Source organism: Ricinus communis, chromosome 8, assembly GCF_019578655.1.
Source record: "Ricinus communis isolate WT05 ecotype wild-type chromosome 8, ASM1957865v1, whole genome shotgun sequence".
NCBI classification, from domain to species: Eukaryota; Viridiplantae; Streptophyta; class Magnoliopsida; order Malpighiales; family Euphorbiaceae; genus Ricinus; species Ricinus communis.
Genome location: NC_063263.1, coordinates 4375369 through 4401687, shown reverse-complemented (window position 1 = coordinate 4401687; position 26319 = coordinate 4375369). Strand labels below are relative to the sequence as shown.

Sequence of the window (26319 nt, the reverse complement as noted above, 5' to 3'; positions counted from 1 at the left end):
TCTTTCCTATTTGGCATTTTATACTTTAATACTATTCTCTAAATTGTCAGAGTTTCACTTCTATACCATTAAATTATTGTATTAAAAATTTGATAATAATTATTGATTTTCTTTCTTCATAACTCACTAATGTTCCTCTCTTCCTTTTTATTTTCAAACCTTGACTCTTTCACTATCCTATCCAGTTTCACTTCTATACTATTAAGTTCTTTTTCTTTTTATTCCACTCTTCTTCTGTTTTCTTTCTAGTCTAATATATTGAGATTTGTGAATTTTTTTTATCAAAATGTTATTTAATGGAATGTTCTTTCCGTGAACTTTACAAGAATATATTTATCTTTACTTTATATTATATTTTATAATAAATAATAAAGGCGGGCTTTGTTGAATTTACACTAATACAAGCTCAGAGGTGGATAATGGCTTTAAAGGACCAGAACTTAATTGGTTGCAGAAACATGATTAAGAAAGACTCTAGTTTACACATTACCTGCAAATTTTCATGTTAATGCCCAACCAATTTTAGGTAAATATGTACTTTAACAACTTTAAACTTCTTTCGATTATTTTACATATAATATATGTGCTTGATTGTTGGTGTAGTATAACTTGTGCATTTTATCTATTTCTGTTCCAATTTTATTTATCTTCCCTCTGTCTTATGGCACCATCGGTAGTTCCATTTTCTTTCCACATTAATAGGTAACTCATTTCTCTTCTTTTTGTTCTAGTTATATCTTATTTGTTGGATTTCTTTTGTTATAATTTGAATTTGGTGACAGGAGAATACTTGATGATTTCTTTTCAATTTTTTAGTCATGTCTCTGATAAATGTATTTGGACTCTCTTCTTGAGAATTAATAAGGCCAAATTCAAATTTCACAATATCAGTTTCATTTTAACTCTTCTTCAGCTACTACCTATTTGGTTAGTCTTTAATTTTTTTTATTCATTTTCCTAAAAGATTGGAACTTGAAGAGATAGGTTCGTATTTTTATTTTTACTTTAAGAATTTTATATATTTTTAAGAGCTTAATAGGAGAATCAAATTGAATTGAAATGGTAGATGACTCTTTAATTTTGAATAGAGGGTCTGATCCCGATACTCACACTCTCACTCAACTCTCTAACAATCTGGACAATCCTCTTCGGTAAAAAGAAACTTACTTTTGATACTTTTTGTCTCTCTTATAAATAATATACTGAGACTTTTCTTCTTCATTACCTTCCCTAAAGGGGATAGATGAATACAATGTAGCTGGTAAAGAAGATCCTTAAGTACAAATATTTGGGGCTTTTCAACTTCTCTTAAAAGTATTTTTATTAAGAATAGATATAGGCATGCTTAGTTGTTAATCTTGGTTGTTATCCAACGTCAATTTAACTCTTGCTTGTTCTTTGATAAACGTTTGTGTCTATTATGTTTGAGTATTTCCTACTACTTAATTGATTAGCTCTGTATAATTTGGTGAGAGAAAATATTATGGAGTAACATCTTAATTAACCTCTAACAAAGCTATTAATTATATTTCAAAGGAATTATGTAGCTAAGCACTAATTATATATGCGAAATTTCTTGATAATATAATCTTATCTTAAAAATTAATTTAATAATTATTTTTTTAACCACCAACATGATATTTACTTCAATAATTTGATTTGATTACTTATGAGACTTTAGTTGCCCTAGGCATTCTTGATACCTAAGGAAGTACCATCTCTCAGACAATTTTGAATTTTGGTGAAGCGTTCTTTTCACTTAGATTTCTTTCATATTTCTTAGTTTCAGACATGATTATTATTTTCATTGTTGATTTCCTAATGTTGGTGAGGCTGTTTACTTTTCCATTAGTTACTTTTGATTATCTAATGATTTTCTCATTATTTCAGTCTAATCTATTGGATATAAGAATATCCTTATAGACGTAAAATCTGGTGTTGTGAGTGGAGCAGGTTTAGGTTTGTCTATTGCATCTTATATCTTGACACACATGATTAACAGTTTGTTTGGGGTTCAACTTGAACCAATTTTCTCAGAAGCTTATGATGTGTATTACATTGTACAGAATTATGTCCTAAGATGTTACAAGGCATCGTCATGGTGATACTAATTATTGTATGGAAAAGAATCCTCAAAATAAAATATTGACATGTGCTGTTAAGTTTATAATTTGAGAGTTGTGTACTAATTCTGGTTAAAACTACAGCTCTAGAGATTGAATATTGATGCTGCAAGTTCAAAAGTAACTATCAATTTCATCCCACACTTGAGGTGGTATTTACTATTTTATTTTTATTCTTTAGAGGCTAGGAAAGCAATCAACAATGAAAATTGAAATTTATTAAAGATTTTTTATAATGCTTTATTTTAATGTTTCTATTAGTTAAGTACTTGTCCTATTTTATTTGAAAGATTTTGATAAGTTGCAAATATCTTATAGCACATTCTTCTTCAACAAAAGTGAATGTATTGGTTGACTTTTTTTTCCCTGAATTTAACTTGAATTCTAAATATTAACATGAATTCATTACTTTAGATATATTCTCTTTGAATGTTATCCATGCAACATTGAGACTTACCTTTGCAGATTTTTATTCATTTTAGTATCTAAAACTTATATTTTTCTTGGATTACATTTGCTCTCATATTGACATTTATAAAATTAAGATGCATATTCTTTTTGGTACTGTTCGGAGTATGGAAATATATGATAATCTTTTTCCTTCATGTTCTTTTTTAATTATAAATTCTAATTATCTTATATTCTTTTTATAATTTCAACTTTTGATTAATTCTTTATTTTCATAATATATATATATATATATATATATATATATATATATATAATATTAATAATTACCTTATAATCCTTTTTCTAAAATTCTTCTCATAACACTTTTGATTAAATTCTTTTTAAATTTTCTTATTCTCATAATGAAATAATTATCTTATTTTTAAAGAATTCTATATATATATTTTTTTGTAATCACCACATTTATATTCATAAGAATAATTGAACTTAATAGTATATTTAGTGCCATTCCGTCTCTTTTTTTAATTTTTGTTATATATTTTTTAAATGTTTCTATTCTTATGAAGATTAGTTGACATTTGATATACTATTTAATGCCATTTTAAAAGTACAATTTTTTATATTCCTCTTTATTTTCAAACTTTTTATTATAACTTTCTTTCTGATTTTTCTATTTTATAGAAATTAATTATCTTATTAATTAAATAATTATTTTTAATAGTCATATATTTATTCTCATTCATTTTTTTTGTCTCTTATTTCATTATATCTCATATATTCTTTACTTTTCTTAAATTAAAAAATAATAATTTTATTGACTATTGTCAAAAATAATAACATTGAGAAGCGATGATAATATTTTAATATTATTATTATTATTGTTAAAATAATCCACCTTACCGCAGGTATTAATCTAATTTAAATTTAAATTTTGATAATTTTTAGTGGTAGTGCATAGTTAGCTGGCTTTTAAAAAACAATACGGGGATTTTCTTAATGAATGTGTAAAATGGAGAAGATGAACTTAAAGATTAGGATCTATATGATACTTTGAAAATAAATATACACCAAACTAAAATATGCTGATTAAAGCAACAGTCAGAGTTGAATTGATACCATTCAAATTATGACTTTTTTTCTAAAATATTATATTTTTATCTAACTAATCAGTTTAATATTTTAATTTTTAATTTAATTTAATTTAATTGGCACTTGAATTCTATTTTTTAATATCTAAATACTTTTAAATTTTAATTTAATATAATATATAATACAATTTTATCTTAAATACTTTCCTATAATTTATATGGATGTATTGAATAAATACACATATCAAATGATGTTAAAATAAAATGTCAATTAAAAGATTAAAATATGAAACTGATATAAATAGACAATTGACTTTTCTTTAATTGATATAGGAACAAAAATTTCAACTTTGAACTCTTTTAGTAATTATTGTGATAGTGGCTCATTGAACTTTGAGGGCTGAAACTAAAAGGGATGAAACACAAACACTTAAAACTGGATTAAATTATTGAAATAAGAGAAGTGCATTTGATGGACATAAATAGTCTCAATCAAATATGATAATTAAAGAATAAAAGATGAGGTCCTCAGGGTTCCTGCAGGTAGAAGAAGGTGGACCCTGTATGAACTTGAAACCAGTCAAGCTGGAGTCTTGCTTTCAACAATATCTTACCTAATAAAAGCAACTTGGATTCTTGGCTTTAAGTGGGGAATGCAATTTGTTAAAGATAATAGTTTTAGAAATTTAAACCATTGGATCTATGGAGCAATCTTAGAAAAATATATATAACAAATGAATAAGGACTGTTTCAGTTATTTAAGATTACTGATGGACATAATAATATATTCTATAGTTTATTTTTTAATAACGATAACCAAATAATTATCTTTTTTTCTTGGGATTATATCATTACTTCAATCATCTCTGTTTTATAAATATTTAACCAGTCCTTACATCATTATTCACACAGTGAATTTATTATATTAATATTATTTTTTTAATTATTTAGCTCAGGTCCATTAATTAAAATGGGCAACTTCTTTTTCCAACTAATTAGGCTTGTTTTAGTGGGTGTATCTCCAAATCAGTATATCCTCAGACTTTACAAGTTGGAGGAATAATAATATTATTGTAGCCTATGATTGCCTTTAAGAAATTTACCCAAAATGGAAAATGACCATTTAAATTTTATGCAGCATGCCAGAACCAACCAATGCCTTGAGAAAAGAATTAAAACTTAACAAAAAAAGGAAAAAAGAAACATTCATTTGCCTATTGGTGTGATATGTGAAGCTGCCGATTTGGTTATGTTTGCAGTGACTGTAAGTGAGGGTTTAATTTAGCATTATGTATGCATGTAACATTTCATGGTTTTTCTCGTGGACAATATGCTATTTGGCTATTGTACCTTTGTTACAGATTAGAAACTCTATTTCTTTTTACTACAATTAATATACCAAAAATTTGTAGATGAATGGGTACCCTAAATCCAATTTCATTTTTGATGGCTCTATTCAATCTGAATGGCATTATTTTCTTTTTTCAGATTTTTCTTAAATTTAATGCATTTCATGGTTGAAAAGGAATAATATATCTGAAGCCAAACAAGGCCAAGACTTTTGAGGTATTCTTAGTTTTGCTATTTCGGAGTCTTTTACTTAGAGAAGGTGCAATCTGTATAACTTCTTTTTTCTTTCCCCTTATAGAAAACATGGACAGAAATGAACTAAAACTAGCACAGGTTTTGAATCAAAAGCAAATATAAACATCACAATTCTTAAGAAATTGTAAAGAAGCATGCTTACATGGATAAGATACAAAACCAGAATAAAGACTAGTTGCAGAATTCAAGTCACATAGGCCTATACCGCTGTTTATGTTAGGCATCAAGTTCTAGGAATCAAATTCTAGGAATCAAATTCTTTTCACCATCAGCTTTTTACACTATGGTCAGGTCAGGACCAGCACAAGTGGGAATTCTTGAAATAAACGTTTGTCCATTCTATAGAAGGACAACAGATGCTCAGATCATAAATGAACAAAGTCCATGCTGCACCTGTATCACCGGTGCTTGTCGGGTTGCTTTCTTTTAAGGTCCAATAAAGCATTGATTTGCCAGATATCTCAGAACGTTTCAATTTGTTATTATTAGTCTTTCAAACTTTCATTTTCCTTAATAATTCAAATAGTATGTCAAAAATCTTACAATGCTGAGAAGCACACTACATGTATACACATAGCAAGAGAATGAAGGAGAAGAGAACAAGATAGCATCTGATGCCAAACGGCAAGGTTTTCTGGAAGCGATGGATGCAATTGTGCAAAGGCTTGTCAAACTTTGGATTACGCAAAAGCTGGCAGCGTGGTACCTTTTGTGATGGGGGTTCCGAAAGGTGCTTGATTTCAAATGCTGCAAATCATCGACCTGGGCATGTTCTGGCAGCACCAAGAACCTGGAATCCACCCAATCTGATGTGATGAGACACCCTTCCTGCAAGCATTGTGAAGCCAGAAACCCTCCATCTGTGTCATATCCATACAGCTTTCTCTTAGTGTTTTTAATTGAATATCAAAATGATTATAATTCATGAAACTCCATCAAGAAAACAGCTAAACTTCAGAATGGTAGGTCCTTTTGCTTTAATAGATGCCCAGGAGAACAAAACTAATAACCTTTTCTTTTATTCATCTTAAAAGGATGAATTCCTCAACCGCAATCATATGAAGTCCCACAAAGATAGCTGATCCCTGGATTCTTAACGAATCCCTTGGTCAATCTCAAAGATTCTGCATCTTGAAACCTCCCAACTGATACATAAACATTTGAGAGGAGCACAAGCACTACTGATTCTCCTGGGTTTTTCTCAAGTAAGTATTTTGCAGCAAGTTCGGCCAACTCCACATTGCCGTGGAGAGCGCATCCACTAAGCAAAGCCTTCCAAACATTTGGACATGTATCTTCCAAAAATTTCCAATCATTTGTGTCAGATAAACAGCCTGCTCGCATCAGCAAGTCAATAACACAGCCATAATGTTGTTGGCTTGGTCTTATTTTATTATCCTTCACCATCCTATTAAAGATCATCAAACCATCCCTTATTAATCCTGCATGACTACAAGCGCTTAAAATGCACGAGTATGTTGCACTATCAGGATCTTCCCCACCCTTCCTCATCTCATGGTAGAGAGCCAAAGCAACTTCCCCATGGCCATTGATCCCATAGCCATTTATAATTGCATTCCAAGAGACTACATTCTGAAGAGAATCCATCTCCTTAAACACAATGTGAGCCAGATCAATATTCCCACATTTTGAGTATGCTGATATGAGACTATTCTGAACTAATCTATACTGAGAGAACCCAGTTTCAAGAATATAGCAATGGAGCTGCTGGCAAAACTCTTTATCTACTAGCTCACTTGAAGCTGTTAAAGCATTAACCAACATAACTGAATCGAAGGAATAGTTTTCTTCTAGCCTTGCCTTAATTGCAAGGTCTAATGCCTCCCTTGAGCATCCATTCTGTACACATCCTGAAACCATTGCTGTCCATGAAACTAAACTCTTCTCAGTTGTTTGATCAAACACAATTCTTGAAAAGCGCAAATCACCACACTTTGAATACATCGCAATTATGGAATTCACAAGAGGAAGCTCTGATTTAAATCCACGAATAACAGCTTGAGCATGGCATTGTCTTCCCTTCCCCAAATCTCCTAGAATTGCACAAGCTGAAATTAGATGCATTAAAACTACTGAATCAAGATCGAGCATACTATCTTTCATCTTTGAAAGCAGCACTAAAGCATCAGAAGCACATTCAAGGTCAACCAAGACAGCCATCATTGTTGTCCAACTAATAACATCTTTAAATTTCATCTCATCAAAAACCTTAGCAGCAGCATTCAAATCTTGAAACCGTGAGTACATGTTAACAACTGAATTATTTACATTTACATCAGAAGAGAGACCAAACTTAAAAATTAAACCATAAACAGATTCACATAGCATCTTTATCTCTAAAGCAACACAACCCTTAATCAGAGTTAAGACCGTAGCTACATTAGGCACTAAACCAAATTTTCTAAATTCCTTAAAAAGCATAAAACCCTCTATGCAAAGGCCATTAGCTATCAACCCAGCAAGAGTTGCATTACATGTAATCAGACCTGCGTTGTTCAGTTCTTTGAACACTTTATAAGACTCCAATGCATTTCCACATTTTGCGTAAGCATCTAACATTGCAGTACCCACAATGAAATCAGAAACTAAACCCCTTTTAAGTATAAGTCCATGAATAGAGCTTGCAAGCATCAAGTCACATAGGCCTATAGCGCTAAGAAGAGCTCCAACAACACTGAAAGAATTGGGAGCTAAACCCGAATTTCGCATTTGCGAAAACAGTTTAATAGATTTTTTGTGAAACCCATTAATGGCATAGCCGTGGATTGCAATAGACCATGAAACAATGTTTTTTTGCGGCAACTTTTCGAACAGGTTCTCTGCATCAGTGACTCTACCGGATTTGAACAGAATGCTCAAGAGTTTTGAGATGTTATACGAGTTAATGCAAGAATGCGGGTTTTGGCATAAGGTAGAGAATGTTTTGATATTAAATATTGCAAATGTGTTCCTTTGAATTTGCTGCTTTAGGAACATAGAAGCAGCAGTTCCTTGAAGCTTCAGTGCCCCTGACGTTTAACTGTACGAGGATATAGAGTAGAGCAATTGTTATAACATGGACTTAGTCTTGGATTTTATATGGACCGGAGTCCATAAATTCGCGGGGGAATGCAACGTCGGCCATTTAAAATTGAAAGTGAAAAAAAAGAAAAGAAAATCTCACATTTTCAGCTAAAAAAACAATTGGCTTCTTTACTTTCTCTTTTAAATTGTACCGTTTTTATATTTTTTTAAATTATAATAAAATAATTTTATAAAAATTAATATTATATTACAAATTATATATTTAATAAATTTTTATATATTTATAAAAGCTAGTCATTTATTTACGTGTTATACGATTTTTATAATTATTTTCCTGTCATTATTTTAAATTTTTTTTATTTTGATATGTGTATTTATTTTTGACATATAAAATTTTTATTTTTAAAATTTTAATAAATAAATTTAAAATTAATATTATATTAAAAATAATATTTTAGATTTATTATGAAAGCTAGGGGTGCAAACAAACCAAGCCGAGCTTTTCAATATTCAAGCTCGTTCGTAGAAATTTGACTAAGCTTGAGATGTTTTATATTTTAGAGCTCGAACTCGGCTCGTTATAATTTTTATATGCTCGAGCTTGGTTCAAGCTCGGCTCGTAATTAGCTCGATACTATATATAAATGAGCTAAATCCGAGCTTGGCTCGTCATTAGCCCGGTACTTATATAAACGAGTGAAGCTCGAGCTCGACTGGATTTCAAGCTCGATTTTAAACTCGATTTAAAACTCGATTTTAAGCTCGTTAAGCAAGCTTAATTTTACCAATTATGTAGCTGTTAATTTTGCAATTATAAATAAATTATACACAAAATTAAAATATACACATAAATTCAAAAACTAAAATAATTAAATCAAATTCTTTATAAAAATAAAGAGTTCAATAAACTCCATGAATACGACAAATAAAATTAGAATACAACAACATGTCACAATACAAGTGATATAATGTAATCTGCAATGATTTAAAATTTTTAAAAGCGCCGAAGATAATGCAATATTATATTTTTATAAGAGAATGCTAAAGATAATGCAATTCGCAAAAAGCGCTAAAAATAATGATCATTTATAATAGTTTTTACTCTATTTATAAGCCTTACATTAAGCATATTACAAAAATATTTACTCATACCTTATTAATTTAGAAAAACATAGACTATAACTTTTCAAATATCTTTAAGCATTTAAAGGATATATACTTTTTAATTTAACACTAAAACTACGTAGTTTTATAATAAGACAACGTAGTTTAGGTTGATTTAAGTTATCTATATCATACACCAAAATTACATTGTTTTTATACATAATTTTTATTTTATTGTTTTAGTTCAATTAATTTAGGATAAAAAATAAATTAGTGAGACATTAATAATAATTAAATGTACATAATCAAATGCCAACTCAATTAATAATGTTATTAAACTGACACTTGATTAAGTAACACTCAAATTATTCAATTAAAGAATTTACATTTAAAACCTAATTTGCTGGTATATATTATTATTTTAATGTAATAAAAGTTAGATTTTTATTATCTATTTATTTATTTAATTAGAATATATTATCTTTTTAATTATTTATTTATTTATTCAGCTAATTCACGAGTTAGCTGGCGATCTCCTTAATGAGCCAGCTAGCGATCTCCTTAACGAGCCAGCTCGCAAGCTCAGACGAGCCGAGCACTATTAAGCTCAAGCTCGTTTATCCTGATGAACGAATTCGAACGAGCTTTTATCGAGCTGAGCTCCGAATAGCTCGCAAGCGGCTCGGCTCATTTGTAGCCCTAATGAAAGCTACTCTTTTACTCACGTGGTGTACGATCATTGTAATTATTTCAATTATAAATAATAATATAAATTAAATTTATATATATAATTAAATAGATCTCTAATATTTTATAATTAATTAAAATATTTAATAATAATAATAAATTAAATATTTTTAATGTCTTTATTAGTTTTTTTATATTTTAAAATTCTATTAATATAAAAATATATAAATTATAAATAAATTAATAAAAAAACTATAAAATTGTACATAAACTTAAATTCTAAATGTCAATAATAAGTACACGTGTCAAAATTAAAAATTATATGTTAGAATATAGTAATATATATCAAATTTTTTTTATTAGACCAGATACATATTAGCTTTTTTTATTTTATTTACATACACTAAATTTATGTATAATATCCATTAGATGTAATATTTTATAATAATTAATTTTATTTATAATTAAAAATTTATTATCTATGAACTTAATATTCAAGTTTATTTTATTTAATGTATTCATTAGTGTTAATATTAATATTTATTATTTAGTATTGCGATATTCATTATCTATATATATAACGTTCATCAATATTCTCAAATAAAAATATTAATTATTTATGAAAACTTTTATTATTTTTGTGATGCATATTGAAATTTTTTTATGATTGATAGAAATATTCATCATTTGTGGGCATAATATTCATTAGTTTGGCAATGGATATTCGTCATTGATGAAAATCATACCCACTAATCCATTCAAATGAATATATATAATATAGACATAATATAAATCGTCTTTACATAGTTGGTAAAAAAAGAAAACATCAAGCTAAAGTTATACTACAAACATTTATATTATGGTATACATATCTTTCAACAAAATTAAGTTAACAAATAATAAATATTTAGCATTTAAACAATGAACATACAACAATATGTTTAATGAACATAAATTCATCAACATTTAATATAAAATCAATCAACATAAATTATTTTTTAAAAAAATTACTTCAGCGTCTAACGCGCGTCAGTGTGACACACATGTAAAACTTAAAACATAAATTTTTGTACCAGTAAAACAATGTCGGGTGAACTCTTAGGTCCATAAAGCTACATGGACGGTGGTTCATCTTATAATCTGCGTACAAATTTCAATTATTATAACATGGATTCTGGTTCATGATTATATATAGATTCGAATCCATAATGCACGTGTTGTACATTCTCTTTCTAAAATGTGTGGTGCATTCTACTTCTAAACTGTATAACACAGAAACTTTTGTTCCCGCTTCTTCATTATTTTTTAAATTTAAATAAAAATTAATATTATATTAAAAATTATACATAACCTTGAATTCTACGTGTCAATAACAAATATACGTGCCAAAATTAAAATCATATATGCTAGAATATAGTAACACATGTCAAAAAAAATTATTAGACCATATACATATTGATATGTTTTGTTCATTTATATGTACTAACATGTTCATTTTTTATATGTATAATATCCATTAGAGGTAATATTCTATAATAATTAATTTTATTTGTATTGAAATATTCATTATTTGTGAATTTAATATCCATTATGGTTAATATTTCTGTTCATTTTGTTTGATGTATTATTCATCAATGTTAATAGTAATATTTATTATCTAATACTGCAATATCCGTTATCTGTATATATAATGTTTATTAATATTTTCAAATAAAAGATTTTATTATTTTTGTGATGCATGTTAAATTTTTTTATGATTGACGTAAATATTCATATTTATAGGCATACTATTCATTATTTTGTCAATAGATATTCATCATTAATAAAAATTATATTACTAATTTGTTGAAATGAATTAATATAATATAAATATAACACAAATCGTCCTTATACAATTGATAAATAAAAAAATTTCAAGTTAAAGTTATATTACAAATATTTATATATAATATATATTTTTTCAACAAAACTAAATTAATAAATAATGAACATTTTATATTTAAACAATCAACATTCAATACATATTTAATGAACATAAGTTAATAAATATTTAATACAAAATCGATGAATATAAATTATTTTAAAAAATAATTATGTTAGCGTTTGATATACATAAACGTCTGTGTCAAATGCTGATGCGTGTCAATATCTAACACATGTATTATACACTAACTTAAATTTTGTATAAATAAAATAATATCAAATAAATTCCTGAGTCTATAAAATTATATAGATCGAGATCCATCTTATAATCTGCGATAGTAGAGGCCTTGAGCCAAACTCGGCGCTCACAATGTACACGCTTAGTCTCCAACAAGTATAGCCCAATACTGAAAAGGGTTTTCCAACCCATCATAATTAATTAACCCAAAGCAAGCAAGCGCGGGAGTGATGAGCAACTCTGAATACAAAGAAACGGTTATGACGCGGCTACTCATTCTCCTGCCACGTTCTTTCTCAATTTAAAAATCCAAACCGACACGCCTTCTCCTTCCTTCCATCATAAGGTTACCCCTTTTCTTAAATCCGTTGTTCTTACTCCCCAAACTTAATCTTCGAAGCACTAAAGCAAAACCCAAAAATGACCAAATCCAGTTCTCTCTACCCACAAGTCGATCTTTCAAACCCAGAAGCCGTTTCTTCATCATCATCGTCTGCTTCTTCTTCTTCTTTATACACTTCTATTGACATGAAAGACCTCGCACGAGATGTCTTCCCAGAAGACCGACAGGAACCTCGTGAAGAACTTCTTATCAAAATCCCTGGGGTAATTGTTCATCTCATTGAAAGAGAGCGTAGTATAGAACTCGCTTGCGGTGACCTTACAATTGTTAGTCTCAAACAAGGTGACACAGTAATTGCTGTTTTTGCTCGTGTTGGTAATGATGATATTCAGTGGCCTTTGGCTAAAGATGAGGCCTCTGTTAAGCTTGACGAGTCCCATTACTTCTTTACTCTTCGCGTTCCTCAAAATGACGATGAATTGAGTAAAGAAGTGGAGTTGTTGAATTATGGAGTCACTATTGCTTCGAAAGGACAAGAGGGTTTGTTAAAAGAATTTGATAAAATTTTGGAGTGTTACAGTTCTTTCACGGTGCAAGAAGTGAGGGAGACCGAGAATTGGGAGTTGATAGATGGGAATATTGCAAAAGGGATTTTGCCGGAGGAGTTAGAGAAGAAGAAAGAATTGATGGAGGAAAGTTCTGCTGCATATTGGACTGTATTGGCTCCTAACGTGGAAGATTATAGTAGTTCTGTTGCTAGGATGATTGCTGCTGGGTCAGGGCAGTTGATTAAGGGGATATTGTGGTGTGGAGATGTTACTGTGGATAGGTTGAAGTGGGGTAATGAATTCTTGATGAAGAGGGTGGAGAAGAAATCAGATACAGAGATTAGTCCTGATGCTATGAGGAGAGTTAAAAGGTTTAATTCTTCATATTCATTACTGATTTATTGATGCCAAATTGTTTCTTAATGCTTAACCTTTTTTTAAAAAACTTTAATTGTAGCTTTGTTTTAGGATAGGTAAAGAACTTTAGTAGTTATGTCACTGCAAAAATGAAAAAGTTAGGGAATAGGCTTAAATTATTTCTTTATGGAATATATTGGCCAGATGATAAATTTTGTACATTAAGTAGACTTGCATGTCTATTTGAATTTGTATACTATAATATGAAGTATTGTTCTGATGAAATCTTACATTGTGACGTTTTTAGGGTTAAGAGATTGACAAGCATGTCAGAGAAAGTGGCCATTGGAATCCTTTCTGGGGTTGTGAAAGTCTCTGGATTTTTTACAAGTGCAATCGTGAACTCTAAAGTGGGAACTAAATTTTTTAGCCTATTGGCAGGAGAAATAGTTCTTGCTTCTTTGGATGGATTTAGTAAGTCATTCATTTCCTACTTCTTGTTATCTTCCATCCAACTCGCTTAAATTTATACTTCCCTTTATATGTTCTTTGCAACTTATCTTCCTATTAAAACTCTAATTTTATACTTCTTTGATGTTTTTGTATTTTGTGGACAACCTAAGTTTTGGCAGTTGTTGCTAGCTAGCTAATCAGCTTTAACAAAATTTCCCTTGAATATTACCTCATTGAGGCATTCGAGGGTCTACTTATTATGAATTGTTGCCTGCAACAGGCAGGCAGCGAATTAATTTATGGAAGAGAAGGCTATGACTCACTAGAACATGGTTCTCAAAGAGTCTGGTGGACCTTTTGCATGGTTTTCTGCTACCTGCATCCATTTTTATGTTTGTTTCTCTTGTTATCTCCATGGTTTTTCTACTTGTTTATCACACCAAATGTACATTTACTCAAATTTTAACTTGTTGAATTTTTCATTAGATTGAGCTCTAGCTTGCTGAGAGTTATAGATATCCAAGGTGTTTATTACTGCAATTAACCACGAGGGACAGAAACTGGTGTTTTGAACTTTTGCACTCTGTTTTTGCTCGTCAATTTTTGAATTAACTGTTATGAACGTCTATGCTTTATTACACACAGAGATGAGGCATCATATAGTAGTAACACCAGAAGCTGAAAGAGAAACTTTTTCCATAAATATATTTTTTATATATATGATTCTAAGGGTTTTTTTTCAGAACTAACCCCTGATGAACATTAACACTGGATTGCAAATCCGATGGCAGTTCAGTGCAGCATATTTCCATTCTGACATTCTCTAATCTTTCTGTGGTGGTTATAGTACTGCGGCATACTCTTGTTTAAGATGTTATTTCCTTCTGTTTTGTCTTGTGCTTGTGCAGACAAGGTGTGTGATGCTGTTGAGGTTGCTGGAAAGAATGTCATGTCAACATCATCGGTAGTGACAACAGGGCTTGTCTCACAGAGGTATATCTCAATCTGTCTCTTGCAAAATTGATCATCATCATCATCGTTTGGGTTACAAGCCACTTACACCATTCTTAGCGTGTTAGATCAACATATTAAATGTGCACATCCTTTTGTTGGAAAAATTGGAATTGAACTTTGTGGTGGTGCTATTTGCCTGCATTGGAAGTTCACACTTTATTTTTTTATGACATTTGTGGTTGATTTGAAATATGTCTTCTTCCACTAATTTGGGACTCTAGCCAGCATCTGTTTTTACATAATAAATGGCATTACATTGAAGGTTCTCAGTCGAATCGACAATTGTATTTAATGGGGTACGATAGGGGGGAGTAGGCAGAGCCATGTGCCAATTGTGTGATCGATTGGTCTCATCTAGAAGTTATTTTGTTCTAGCATATTTGTCCAGCATTCTCCAATTGTGCATTTAAGTGAGTGAGCATTCCAGTAATAGTCACATTGAAATATCTGCTATTTGTAGGTATGGAGAACAAGCGGCAGAAGTAACAAATGAAGGGCTTGATGCTGCAGGACACGCCTTCGGCACTGCTTGGGCAGTTTTCAAGATAAGAAAGGCTCTTAACCCTAGAAGTGCCTTCAAACCTGCAACTCTTGCCAAGGCTGCTGCAGAGGCAAATTCTCCAGAAATGAAGGCTAAACACAAGAAGTAATGGCAGCTAGTTTCTTGGGTTGATTTTCTTTTTTCTTTTGTTTGTTCCCCTTTTTTATGGGTACAAGGGTAGGAATTTAAATGAGATTTTACTTTGTTATTCGAGTGTACAAGTACTGTTACTTTTGGTTGTATGTAATGTAAGAATCCAATTCTTCCTTTTTTCTTTTTTGGAGGAACAATTGGTTTACTTTTCATTTCTCTGGTGAATGGTTCACCGGAAATTTAACTTCTGTTGCATTTCTTTTGACCTGAATATTAGCAAGACACACTATATTTTCACTTGTGGGCATCAATTGCTTTAGGGTAGCCTTTCCGGATGTGCTAAGAAATGAAAACCTAGAACAAGTAGTCATTCGTGGTGGATAATATTGGAAATACAAACCTAACATTTGGAGAACTGCAGCTGCTTGATTATACTACTTGATTTGTTGTAGTTCTTATTTGCTAGAGAAGTAGCTAATCGTGAGATTCTAGCTATTTCCAGGGCCATAATTGGTCAATGAATAGCTCTCTCTGGTCAATAACTGGTTTTAAATGGCTTGTAAGTCTTGAGATCAAGAACAACTCCGGCCACAGAACCAACAGCTGCAGCTATGGTGATGAACAGACAACATACACTCAGAATCTGAAGGGCAAGCCACTGGCTAGTCCGTCGTCCAATCCTCTTCTGTGAAATATACATCTCAATGGGGAAATATACTGTCAATGGCCAGAATCCCATGGCACCCAGAATCCCAACCACATCATTGAAGAAGGGCATGAGCATGGCTATTAGTGTTGTCACAATAACAAATATGGTTCTCCATACTATGCGGAAGAAGTTCAGCTGGTAGACGCCGGAAAAGAGGATACGTATCTCATATTCCGCAGTCACAAAGTCGCTATTCGGCCACTTACGAGCGCTCCATTTCTCTATGAATGCAAACAATGGTTGGCAAAATACCTGCAATTTCACATGCTTGTAAATATTTGACAATGGCAATTTCTTGTAATTTCTTCATAACATGTGTATACCTGATATGCACCAACAAGGTGCACAATGATTGCAACATTGGCAATATCTAGCAGCCAATAAGGGTTATAGAATCCAAAACCAGTCAAAATATTTCCAGGAGCATTATCCCCAAAAGCTGCATAACCAAAGCATCCACAGAGTAAGTAGAAAAAAGTTGTCACAGCAATGCTAAATGCAGTTGCCTTCTTCATGGTTTTGTACTCTGCAGGAGGAGATTTTACTGTCTCCTGCAAATGGCAAAGCAGACACTCCGCGTCATTCGCAATTGTAAATTTTGCCAGAAGGAAAAAGAAAAACCTAAAAGGTTACGAGAATTACCTGAATTTCTATGAGAACGGCAGAGAAGGAGTACGCAAAAGCGATAGCTCCAAGTGCTTGTAAGCTTCTCCATAGCTTCTGTGTAGAAGTAAGTAGTCCTGCATGTGTAACTGTCCCTATACTGATGCCAGTGAGGCTTCCTTTGGCTGCAGCATTTCCTGGAAAGGCAGTTGAAGCATTTCAGCCCACCATTATTCACTTGCTCAATTTGCTTTGACTGCATCGTATAAATCTTTTACCTGCAACTTTGCCAACACCCAAACCTAGGCCAACAGTGGAGTATGTGAAAGACATAATAGCTGCAACTATAGAGAGCCACCATATTTGATCAAAGTCTGGTATCTGCGAAAATATCACCTCTGCTATTCCAAATGTTATCATGTATCCATTGCTTGACATGTGGCATGGATCTTTCCCTCCACTTGCATGGAAACAGTTTGATCTCTTTATTGCCCTACCATATATTTATGTGCGGAGACCCAAAAGTTAATTATAGAACAATATGCTTACATCATCTGCCCTTTAGAAATAACTTGTGTAATAAGCAAAGGGAACTCACATCATGCTGACTGATGCAGCAATAGTATAGCCAATCACAACACCAAACAAATTCAGATATTGAATCAATCCACAGAAAAATACCTTCCTTCCACCTGCAGCAAAAATGGTTCTCTCATCATCATCATCATGGACAACTACCATCTAAACTTACTTAATTGATAAAAAGAACAAAGGGGTAAAAATATAATGTTACCTAAGTTAGCTTTGACAGCTTCCATGTAGGTATAATTTATCTGTCCTGTGACAGGGTCCCCAGCCCTGTAACATTGAGCTAGTAGGTTCGAAGTGTAAAGATTGACAATGGCAAAGAGGACCATAACAGCTGGTCCAGCTATCCAACCAAGCTGCGCAATGGCCCATGCCAATGACAGGACTCCTGGCCCTATTACAGCAGTAATAATATGGGATGCTGCAGTCCAAAATGTACCTGCACCATTCAGTTTGTATCATATTATATGTTCTCTTCAATACTCAGTTCAACAATTTATTTTCCAAAGTAGAATTTAAATTTGTGCATGTAAAATCTAATAGCTTATCACTTGATGTTAAGCTATAAGGACAAAGGGTTATCATATTCTGAGTAAAATAATAAGCTTGAATAGCAAACTGAATGTTACCAAAAAAAGCAAGCAGTTGAAAAATATGATAAGATAGCTCTTGGGCTAGTAACCCAGTGGTGGAGAACATAGTGAAAATGTTTCTACATATATTCTAGAGAAATAAAACATACAGTTTAGTAGGATTTGAAATATGTTGTATAAGCTAGGAAAGCAGTATGCAGAAGGGCAGCAAGCTCTGAACATGCACAAGCTCAAGTGTGACCATACTGGAGCAAACATGTGTACCTGTTCTCTTTGAGTGGCCATCATCATCGTAGCACTTGGAGTAATTAGCCTGAGGGTCTACTCCTTTAGGTGGGACTTCAACTTGTAAGTAGTGGCTCATATCATGCCCTTAGGAAGATAACCATTCCTTATGGAGAGAGTGAGATAGAGGCTACACCTTACAAATTGGTAGGCGAAGACCTTGAAAAGAATGTCAAGAATATTGTTCAACAGAACAATTATTCGAACACCTGTCTAAACACTATAGGAAAGCAACTGGTTAGAATAGAGAACTTAGAAGAGAGAAGAAAGAAAGAAAGCTCTTCCTGAGTCTAATTCTCACAGAAGAAATTAGAGTGAAGTGAGTGAGAGAGAGAGAAATCTTGTAACTCCTCTTGTAAGTCTATATTCTTCTTGTTTCAAAGTTTTACAAAGTTGTATGTTTGTTTAAAGCTTTCAAAGTTGTTTATATGTTTATGTTCAAAGCCTGTTATTATCAATAAAGCATTCAAAGTTTACCTTCTTTATTTATCTTCTTCTTCTTTCCCCATCATCAAGTGTATGCTCTGTGCTTGCCTCGTAAAGAGGATCCTGCACATCAGAAACTTGTTGGTTCTTTCTGTTCAAATTTATTTTCAGATCTATAAGTTTATAGGCTGGAAAACAGATTCTGCAAGAGCATTAAAAGCTCCTACAGGCTGCTTAAAGCGTGAATCTGGTTACAACGCCACGAACTTAGATCTAAAATCTTCACTGCTTAATATTTCCTTCTATTTCCTAGATCTCGTTCTATTTTGGTATCAGAGCCTATTGGGTTCCGGGATTAGAAGCATATCTACATTACAAAGATTTTACATTCATTTTAGACTGCATCAGGTTTCCTATAGGCAAGTTCTGTTCATTTTATGCGCAGTAGTAAGTCCCGACGGACAGGGCAGTAAAGCTGAGAGCTGTGGTCCAGGCTTGTCTAGAAAGTTATTTTGGTTTAGGTTAAAATGAATTTAGAACCTTTCTTCTGTAGATCTTCTTCTTTCTCAAATTCTTCTGCCTCTGAATCATCGAGGTACAAAGGTCTAGTAAATAGTGAAGAAATCACTATTGAAGATTTTTCAAAGCATATTGACGATTGGGAAATACCCAAAGTCCAAAAGAAACAAATTTATGAGTTTTCAAAGTTCCCTCTCTTCAAGACTGATTTTACAATCAAGACTGAAGAAAGAGATATCCAAATTTCAAAGCCTTTTGAAGAGATTTATCTCTTAAATCCAAAGACCCTCCAAAAGCATATGGAAAAGGATTATAAGTATATCCACATAGGTCTAGTCCAGGTAGGTATTAAGCCCCTTACCAGAGAAGGTCTAGATACTTCCATATTAGCTGTCCTTAGGGATGCTAGGTTTACAAATTTCTATGATTCACTGTTAGGTACTGTTGAGTCGAGCCTCAATAAAGGACCCATTTCTTTCAATTGTTTTCCAAATATCACGATTTCTTTAAACGATAAAAATGTTTTAAAGAGCATCGTTCTTCAAATCAAAACTCACAATTACAAAATGCTTGAAGGATCTATTCCGATAGCATTAATTTTCAAAATTCATTACAAAGCTATGATTTCTGCCTTTGGTTCCAAACACAAACTACACTCACCAAAAGGAGAAACCCTGTTCCTTCAAACAGATCTATCCAAATCAAATACAACCATTCCAAAGACCATTCAATGGAAAGACATTACACTTCCAGAAGAATGGATCCTTGAAGGTGCAACCCAACCTACTTCTCCAAAGCAAATGTGAACCAAATACAAACCTCAAACACATAGCCCAATATCCAGATGGAAAGGTAAAGATCACATTCAACAGAAAGTCAACTTCCTCTAGATTTTCTGATGATGGTTCTTCAACCTCGACCATAGATATTGGAAGGGTATCCAAAATTCCTTCTGTTATCTATGCCCCTTACAAAGAACCAATTCCATCCCAAACACAACCCAGGTTTTCAACATCTGATATTCCAAAAACACTCCAGAATGTTGATTACCAAAGCAACATCCCCAGACCAGTCTACACTGATCCAAAGAATGATGACGAAGATATAGAGATGACCTCTACCCCATCTTCACCATCACCATCGGCCATTACCCAAAACCTTGAAGCAGAGATCAACATGATTTCAAAAGAGTTTGAAATTGATAAAAAACTCTTGCATGAAGATTTCTATTCAAAGAAAAACCATCTTAAGAAACTTTGGTTTTTTAAGAATTTTTTAAAAGAAAAAGATAGTATTCAGGAAAAATACTATCAATTTTGTATTCAAAATAAAGCCCAAATCAAATTTTTTGATTGGTTTCAAATTTATTGCAAAGAGCATGGTCACTCATATCCTTTTAAAGATAAGAGTATTAGTCCTGTCACAGTAAGGAACAAAACCCCTGAATGGAAGGTAGGAGAAAACCTAACTGTCCAGTCTGAACATCCTCCCCTTAGGAAGATAACCATTCCTTATGGAGAGAGTGAGATAGAGGCTACACCTTACAAATTGGTAGGCGAAGACCTTGAAAAGAATGTCAAGAATATTGTTCAATGAACAATTATTCGAACACCCTGTCTAAACACTATAGGAAAGCAACTGGTTAGAATAGAAAACCAGATTCAAAAGCCCCCTGTAGTGGTGACATCTCCAATCCCTAGTACTGGTCAACCAAAAGAGTCGAACCAGTCAGAAAAGCTTAAAAACCCAGTTTTTAAGCCTTATCAGCTTACAAAGCCGAGCCAAGACCATTTCCAAAAGCAAACTGAGTTTGCCAAAGCGTCAGAGAATGCCTAAGTAGGTTAGCAACCTCTGAGTCGTCCAAAAACCTAGTACCAGATACTCCTCAAAGTAGTAGGAATATCAGTGCTATAGGACAAGCCCAAAGCGATGAGTCTAACGATTCAGAGCTTGAAAGCCCCATTCCAAAACCCTTCAATATCAACAGATTGGGAATCCAAGCCCCTAGATTATCCTGGAATACTCCTAGGAGTACCGCCTGCATCTAGGAATTGAGAATAGGAACAACATCCTAACCCAGTCTAGATTCAATGCCTCCTCCGTCTATGAATGGAATATAGATGGAATGTCTGAATACAACATCCTTGGTCTCTTGCAACAGATGACCATGGCAGCCAATGCCTACAAAACCCAAAGTGGTACCTCCGATAGAGCCATTGCTGAGCTCCTGATAGCTGGATTTTCTGGCCAGTTAAAAGGATGGTGGGATTATCATCTCACTCAAGCACAGCAACTCCAAATCCTAGGAGCTATCCAAACAACAGTAGAAGGAACTCCAATCCTAGATGAAATAGGAAATCCAATTGAGGATGCGGTTTCAACCCTAATCCTCACTATTTCCCTACATTTCATAGGAGACCCTTCTCTGCTCAAAGACAAAAATGCCGAGCTCCTTAGCAACCTTACCTGTAAGAAGCTTAGCAACTTCCAAAGTTACAAAGACACTTTCCTAACCAGAGTCATGCTTAGGGAAGATTCTAGCCAACCTTTCTGGAAAGAAAAGTTCTTAGCCGGTTTACCTAAGATTTTAGGTGAAAGAGTTAGGAATACCATAAGAGAAGCCCATAACGGTCAAATCCCTTATGATTTCTACACTTATGGTGAGTTAGTTAGTCTAACCCAGAAAGAAGGTTTAAAGATTTGTCATGACCTTAAGCTTCAAAGACAGCTCAAATGGGAAATGAAAAAGACTAGGCAGGAACTAGGTAGTTTCTGTAACCAGTTTGAGTATAACCCAATAGAGCCCGTGCCTAGTTGCAAAGGGAAATGCAAAGTTGATTCTTATCCAAAATCTTTCAAAAAGAAACGATTTTCAAAGTATAGAAAGCCTTCTAAAAGCAAGGAGAATTTCTATAAAAAACCATCTTCTTCCAAATTTCATTCTAAATTTCCAAAGAATGATTCAAAAAAGGATTTCTCAAAAATTACATGCTTCAAATGTGGTAAGAAAGGCCATACTTCGAAGTATTGTAAATTTTCCAAAAGACTCCATGAGCTTCAAATAGAAGAAGAAGTTTTGCAAAAGATTTCTGCTCTTCTAGTTGATTCATCTGAATCAGAGTTCTCAAACAGTGAGGAAGAATTTCAAATCGATGAAATCAAAACCTCAACTGATTGTTCTGAGACAGATTCAGAGAGCTCTTCAAAGAACATTAATATGCTCACTAGGCAACAAGAAGCTCTTCTTGAAGCTGTAAAGCATATTAGTGATCCTCTTATTCAAAAGCAAGTTTTAAAAGAAATTTTAAAAACTGAATCTCTGGTTCCTTCATCCAGTAAGAATACTTATGATCTTACTATGATTTTGGACAAAGGAAAGAAGTTGAAAACCCTCTTCCTACTGCTCGGAACTCGGAAGGAGATCAAAACCATCAAAACAGAACTCAAAGAGTTGAAAGAAAAACAACAAAATGATTCTGTTTTGCTTCAAAGCCCGATCCTCAAGCGAATAGTGATTCCGATTCGATGAGGAAAATAATTTTCAAAACCTTGAAGTTTCCGAAATGTTCCCGAAAACTTTATCAATGTTTTAAAGGAAATTACTTCAAGAAAATATTTGATTCAAATAAAGCTTGTTTTCCCTGGAGATTTCGGGATAGAAACCATCGCCTTGTTTGATACAGGAGCGACCTCAATTGTATCAATCGCGAATCGGTTCCTAAAAGGTTTCACCAAGAAACCAAAGAAAGGCCGACTTCAAATTTAATTCTTCAAAGATTAAGATTCGGTAAAACTGAAGCCGCAATTCTTAATAATAATATTGCTTTAAAAATGTTTTTATTCTTACAAAAGATCTTCAAAGAAACTGTTATCTTAGGGACTCCGTTTATCAATTTGATAACTCCCTTTAAAGTGACAACTGGAATCATTTTCAAAGCTAAAGATTCAAAGATTGTTTTTCCTTTTCTAGAAAAACCAAAAAGAGAAATTTGAATCTTATCAAAGCACATTCCATTTACAATTTTGAAATCAATGCTTTGATCAAAGGTAAACAAACCCATCTTTCTCATCTTCAACAAGATGTGGGTTTGAAGAGAATCCTAGATCAACTGCAAAATGATTTTGTTCAAAGAAAAATTTCCGATTTTCAAATGAAGATTGAGAATGAACTCGCTCGATCTTCCAAATGCTTTTTGGAATCGAAGCAACATATGGTAGATTTGCCATATGAAATGATTTTCAGATAAGCAAATCCCTACTAAAGCCAGACCCATTCAGATGAATGAGTTTTTAGAAAGCCATTGCAGATTAGAGATTAAAGATCTTGAGTCTAAGGGTTTAATTACAAAGTCTAGATCACCTTGGTCTTGTGCAGCTTTCTATGTCAATAAGAATAGTGAAATAGAAAGAGGAACTCCTAGGCTAGTGATCAACTATAAACCCCTGAACAAAGCTCTTAAGTGGATTAGGTATCCTATTCCAAATAAGAAAGATCTTTTACAAAAACTGCATTCTGCATTCATCTTTTCAAAGTTTGACATGAAATCAGGATTTTGGCAAATCCAGATTGATCCAAAAGATCGTTACAAAACGGCATTTACAGTCCCATTCGGCCAATATGAGTGGAATGTCATGCCTTTTGGATTAAAAAATGCCCCTTCTGAATTTCAGAAAATCATGAATGACATTTTTAATCCATTTTCAAAGTTCTGCATTGTCTACATAGATGATGTTTTAATCTTTTCAAATTCCATTGAACAACATTTTAAACACCTAGAAACGTTTTTCTATGTTGTTAAGAAAAATGGTTTAGTGGTTTCAAAGTCTAAGATATCTCTTTTTCAAACGAAAATTAGATTTCTTGGTCATTACATCTCTCGGGGTACAATTACTCCAATTGAGAGATCCCTTGCATTCACTTCAAAGTTTCCAGATAAAATTTTGGAAAAAACCCAACTTCAAAGATTTCTTGGTAGTTTAAATTATGTTATGGATTTTTATCCTAATTTAAACTGTCTTGCAAAGCCCCTGCATGATAGGCTAAGGAAAAACCCCCCTCCTTGGTCTGATCAACATACAAAGATAGTCCAAAGCATTAAAAAACAAGTTTTAGAAATTCCTTGCCTGCATCTAGCTGATCCTTCTGCATTTAAGATTGTAGAAACGGATGCATCAGAGTTAGGTTACGGTGGGATTCTTAAGCAAGTCCAAAATTCCAAAGAATGTATTGTCCAGTTTACTTCTGCTCACTGGAACGATACTCAAAAGAATTATTCTACTATCAAAAAGGAAATCCTTTCGATAGTTCTCTGTATTTCTAAATTTCAAAGCGATCTTTTAAATCAAAAATTTCTTTTAAGGATTGATTGCAAATCTGCAAAAGAAGTTTTACAAAAAGATGTCCAAAATATAGCTTCAAAACAAATTTTCACGCTGGCAAGCTATCTTATCTGTTTTTGATTTTGAGATTGAATTTATTCGAGGAGAATCAAATTCTATTCCTGACTTTCTAACCAGAGAGTTTTTACAAAAACAGGAGTGATACAAAATGCCAAGAAAATCGAAATCTAAAGAAGAAAAGTCCTCGGCCTCTTCAAAACCGGCCAAAATTCAAAGCCCAGTGAAGGAAGTCCTCCCTTCAACTTCAAAGCCCATCGGGACTTGGGTGAGATAATCCAAGAAGAAATTAATCAACCGGATCCAATTCAACCTCAGATGGATCCTTTCAAAGCCGATCAAGCCAAACAAATTCAGGAATGGCTTGTCCAGCAAGACCCTGAATTCATTCAAAGAGTAGAAGAATACAAAAGACAAATGGTTCAATCATTCGAACCATCTACAAAGCAAATCATTCCAAAGCCGGGCGACTCCAAAGTCGTCCTCTTCCTCTACAAAGGGTAAAGGTATATTATCTATCCCTTTTCAAAATACCGAGATAGAGATTTTCCCTCCAAATCTATCTCAAAACTCAAATAGTCTTTCAAAGCCAAACTCTCAGGAGATTGTTTTGACACAATCAAAACGTTTTAAATCAAATGAGTATTTGGAAAACCTATTTTCAAAATGTTTTAACCATTGAGGAAGGATTTTGCATGAAAGCCCCTCAAAATTGGTTTCAAAGATTTTCCCTCCAAAGTTGGTTTTTTAAACCATGGAATATTTCAAAGCCTCAAGCTTATTACCGGGACCAATCCTTGAGGTTACTTGGTTCAGCCAAATTCAAGCACTTCAAAAAGACAAAGCCCATAAAGACCCTGCATATTCAACATGCACAATCCAAAGAATCCTCCACCCGTCCGATTGGGGTATGGATTTACACTCTCTTCGTTCCTTCCCTACTTCTCTAAAAAGAACCTACCCTTCAAATCTTAACACATCTTTCTCCTATTGGGATTACCGAAGAAGCCCTGGTTCAATACCTTTCTTATCCAAAACGAAGGAAGAAGCCACTCCGGCTATTCTACTTGACACCAATATCCAAACCTCCAAAATCCCTTACCGGTTTAAAGGTGGAATTACTACGGTAATGCCCCTGAGACTCTTATTCCAAGTCTTACCCCTGTTCAACCTATTCAAAGCAAATTACAAACCAAATTCCATGGAAAAGCGTTTTCCCCGCCTTCTCCTTTTCCCCGCTCAAATTTCTTTTTACCCTGGGTATGTGTATGGTACTTTCACTTCAATCTGCTTCCAGATGGTGAGATTACACTTATCCGTCGATTCAAAGTAAAATGGTGGGATAAATTCAACCACCAAGACAAACTGTCCCTAAAAGCGTTCAAAACTTCTTGACCAAACATAGCTTCTTGCCTCCTCCTAAAGAACAAACAACGTTCTTGGCACAAGTCTTTTCTCCTTCCAAAGCTTGTTTCAAATCAAGAAGATTTCCTACAACTTATAAAACAGTTCAAACTTCTTCTAAAAGGCAAATCCAAAGCCTCATCATCATCCTCTTCCGTTGCATTCGATTTGGATGATCCAGCGGGAGACGATTGTTATGGGATACTCAAAATCTCATAAATA

At 33.0% G+C, this 26319-nt stretch overlaps 3 protein-coding genes across 3 annotated transcripts; 1 reads left to right on the top strand and 2 right to left on the bottom strand.

Moving 5' to 3' along the window:
- Positions 1-5686: 5686 nt before the first annotated feature.
- On the bottom strand, positions 5687-8492 carry LOC8261775 (pentatricopeptide repeat-containing protein At4g13650). Its single transcript, XM_002534208.3, has one exon. It carries the CDS (start codon positions 8222-8224, stop codon positions 6272-6274), a length of 1953 nt encoding a protein of 650 aa, XP_002534254.3. The 5' UTR covers positions 8225-8492; the 3' UTR covers positions 5687-6271.
- Positions 8493-12531: 4039 nt separating this feature from the next.
- On the top strand, positions 12532-15785 carry LOC8261774 (protein EARLY-RESPONSIVE TO DEHYDRATION 7, chloroplastic-like). Its single transcript, XM_048377891.1, has 4 exons — positions 12532-13486; positions 13780-13946; positions 14834-14918; positions 15400-15785. The coding sequence occupies exons 1-4, from the start codon at positions 12645-12647 to the stop codon at positions 15587-15589; spliced, it is 1284 nt and encodes a 427-aa protein (XP_048233848.1). The 5' UTR covers positions 12532-12644; the 3' UTR covers positions 15590-15785.
- A 135-nt stretch (positions 15786-15920) lies between these two features.
- On the bottom strand, positions 15921-20444 carry LOC8261776 (amino acid permease 4). The gene is made up of 9 exons (XM_048378333.1): positions 20412-20444; positions 20269-20311; positions 18331-18438; positions 17679-17912; positions 17484-17577; positions 17164-17378; positions 16925-17082; positions 16606-16833; positions 15921-16534 (listed from the first exon to the last, which is right to left on the bottom strand). Exons 1-9 carry the CDS (start codon positions 20442-20444, stop codon positions 16109-16111), a joined length of 1539 nt encoding a protein of 512 aa, XP_048234290.1. The 3' UTR covers positions 15921-16108.
- Positions 20445-26319: the final 5875 nt, after the last annotated feature.

Excerpts from the sequence above, each read along its gene's own strand:
- LOC8261774 (XM_048377891.1), top strand. The coding sequence starts at position 12,645 with ATGACCAAATCCAGTTCTCTCTACCCACAAGTCGATCTTTCAAACCCA. Across the intron at positions 13,487-13,779 it reads GCTATGAGGAGAGTTAAAAG|GGTTAAGAGATTGACAAGCA; the intron begins GTTTAATTCTTC and ends TGACGTTTTTAG. Across the intron at positions 13,947-14,833 it reads TGCTTCTTTGGATGGATTTA|ACAAGGTGTGTGATGCTGTT; the intron begins GTAAGTCATTCA and ends GTGCTTGTGCAG.
- LOC8261775 (XM_002534208.3), bottom strand. The coding sequence starts at position 8,224 with ATGTTCCTAAAGCAGCAAATTCAAAGGAACACATTTGCAATATTTAAT.
- LOC8261776 (XM_048378333.1), bottom strand. The coding sequence starts at position 20,444 with ATGGCCGATGGTGATGGTGAAGATGGGGTAGAG. Across the intron at positions 18,439-20,268 it reads TGGGATGGAATTGGTTCTTT|GGCATGATATGAGCCACTAC; the intron begins GTAAGGGGCATA and ends TATCTTCCTAAG. Across the intron at positions 16,834-16,924 it reads CCGTTCTCATAGAAATTCAG|GAGACAGTAAAATCTCCTCC; the intron begins GTAATTCTCGTA and ends TGCCATTTGCAG.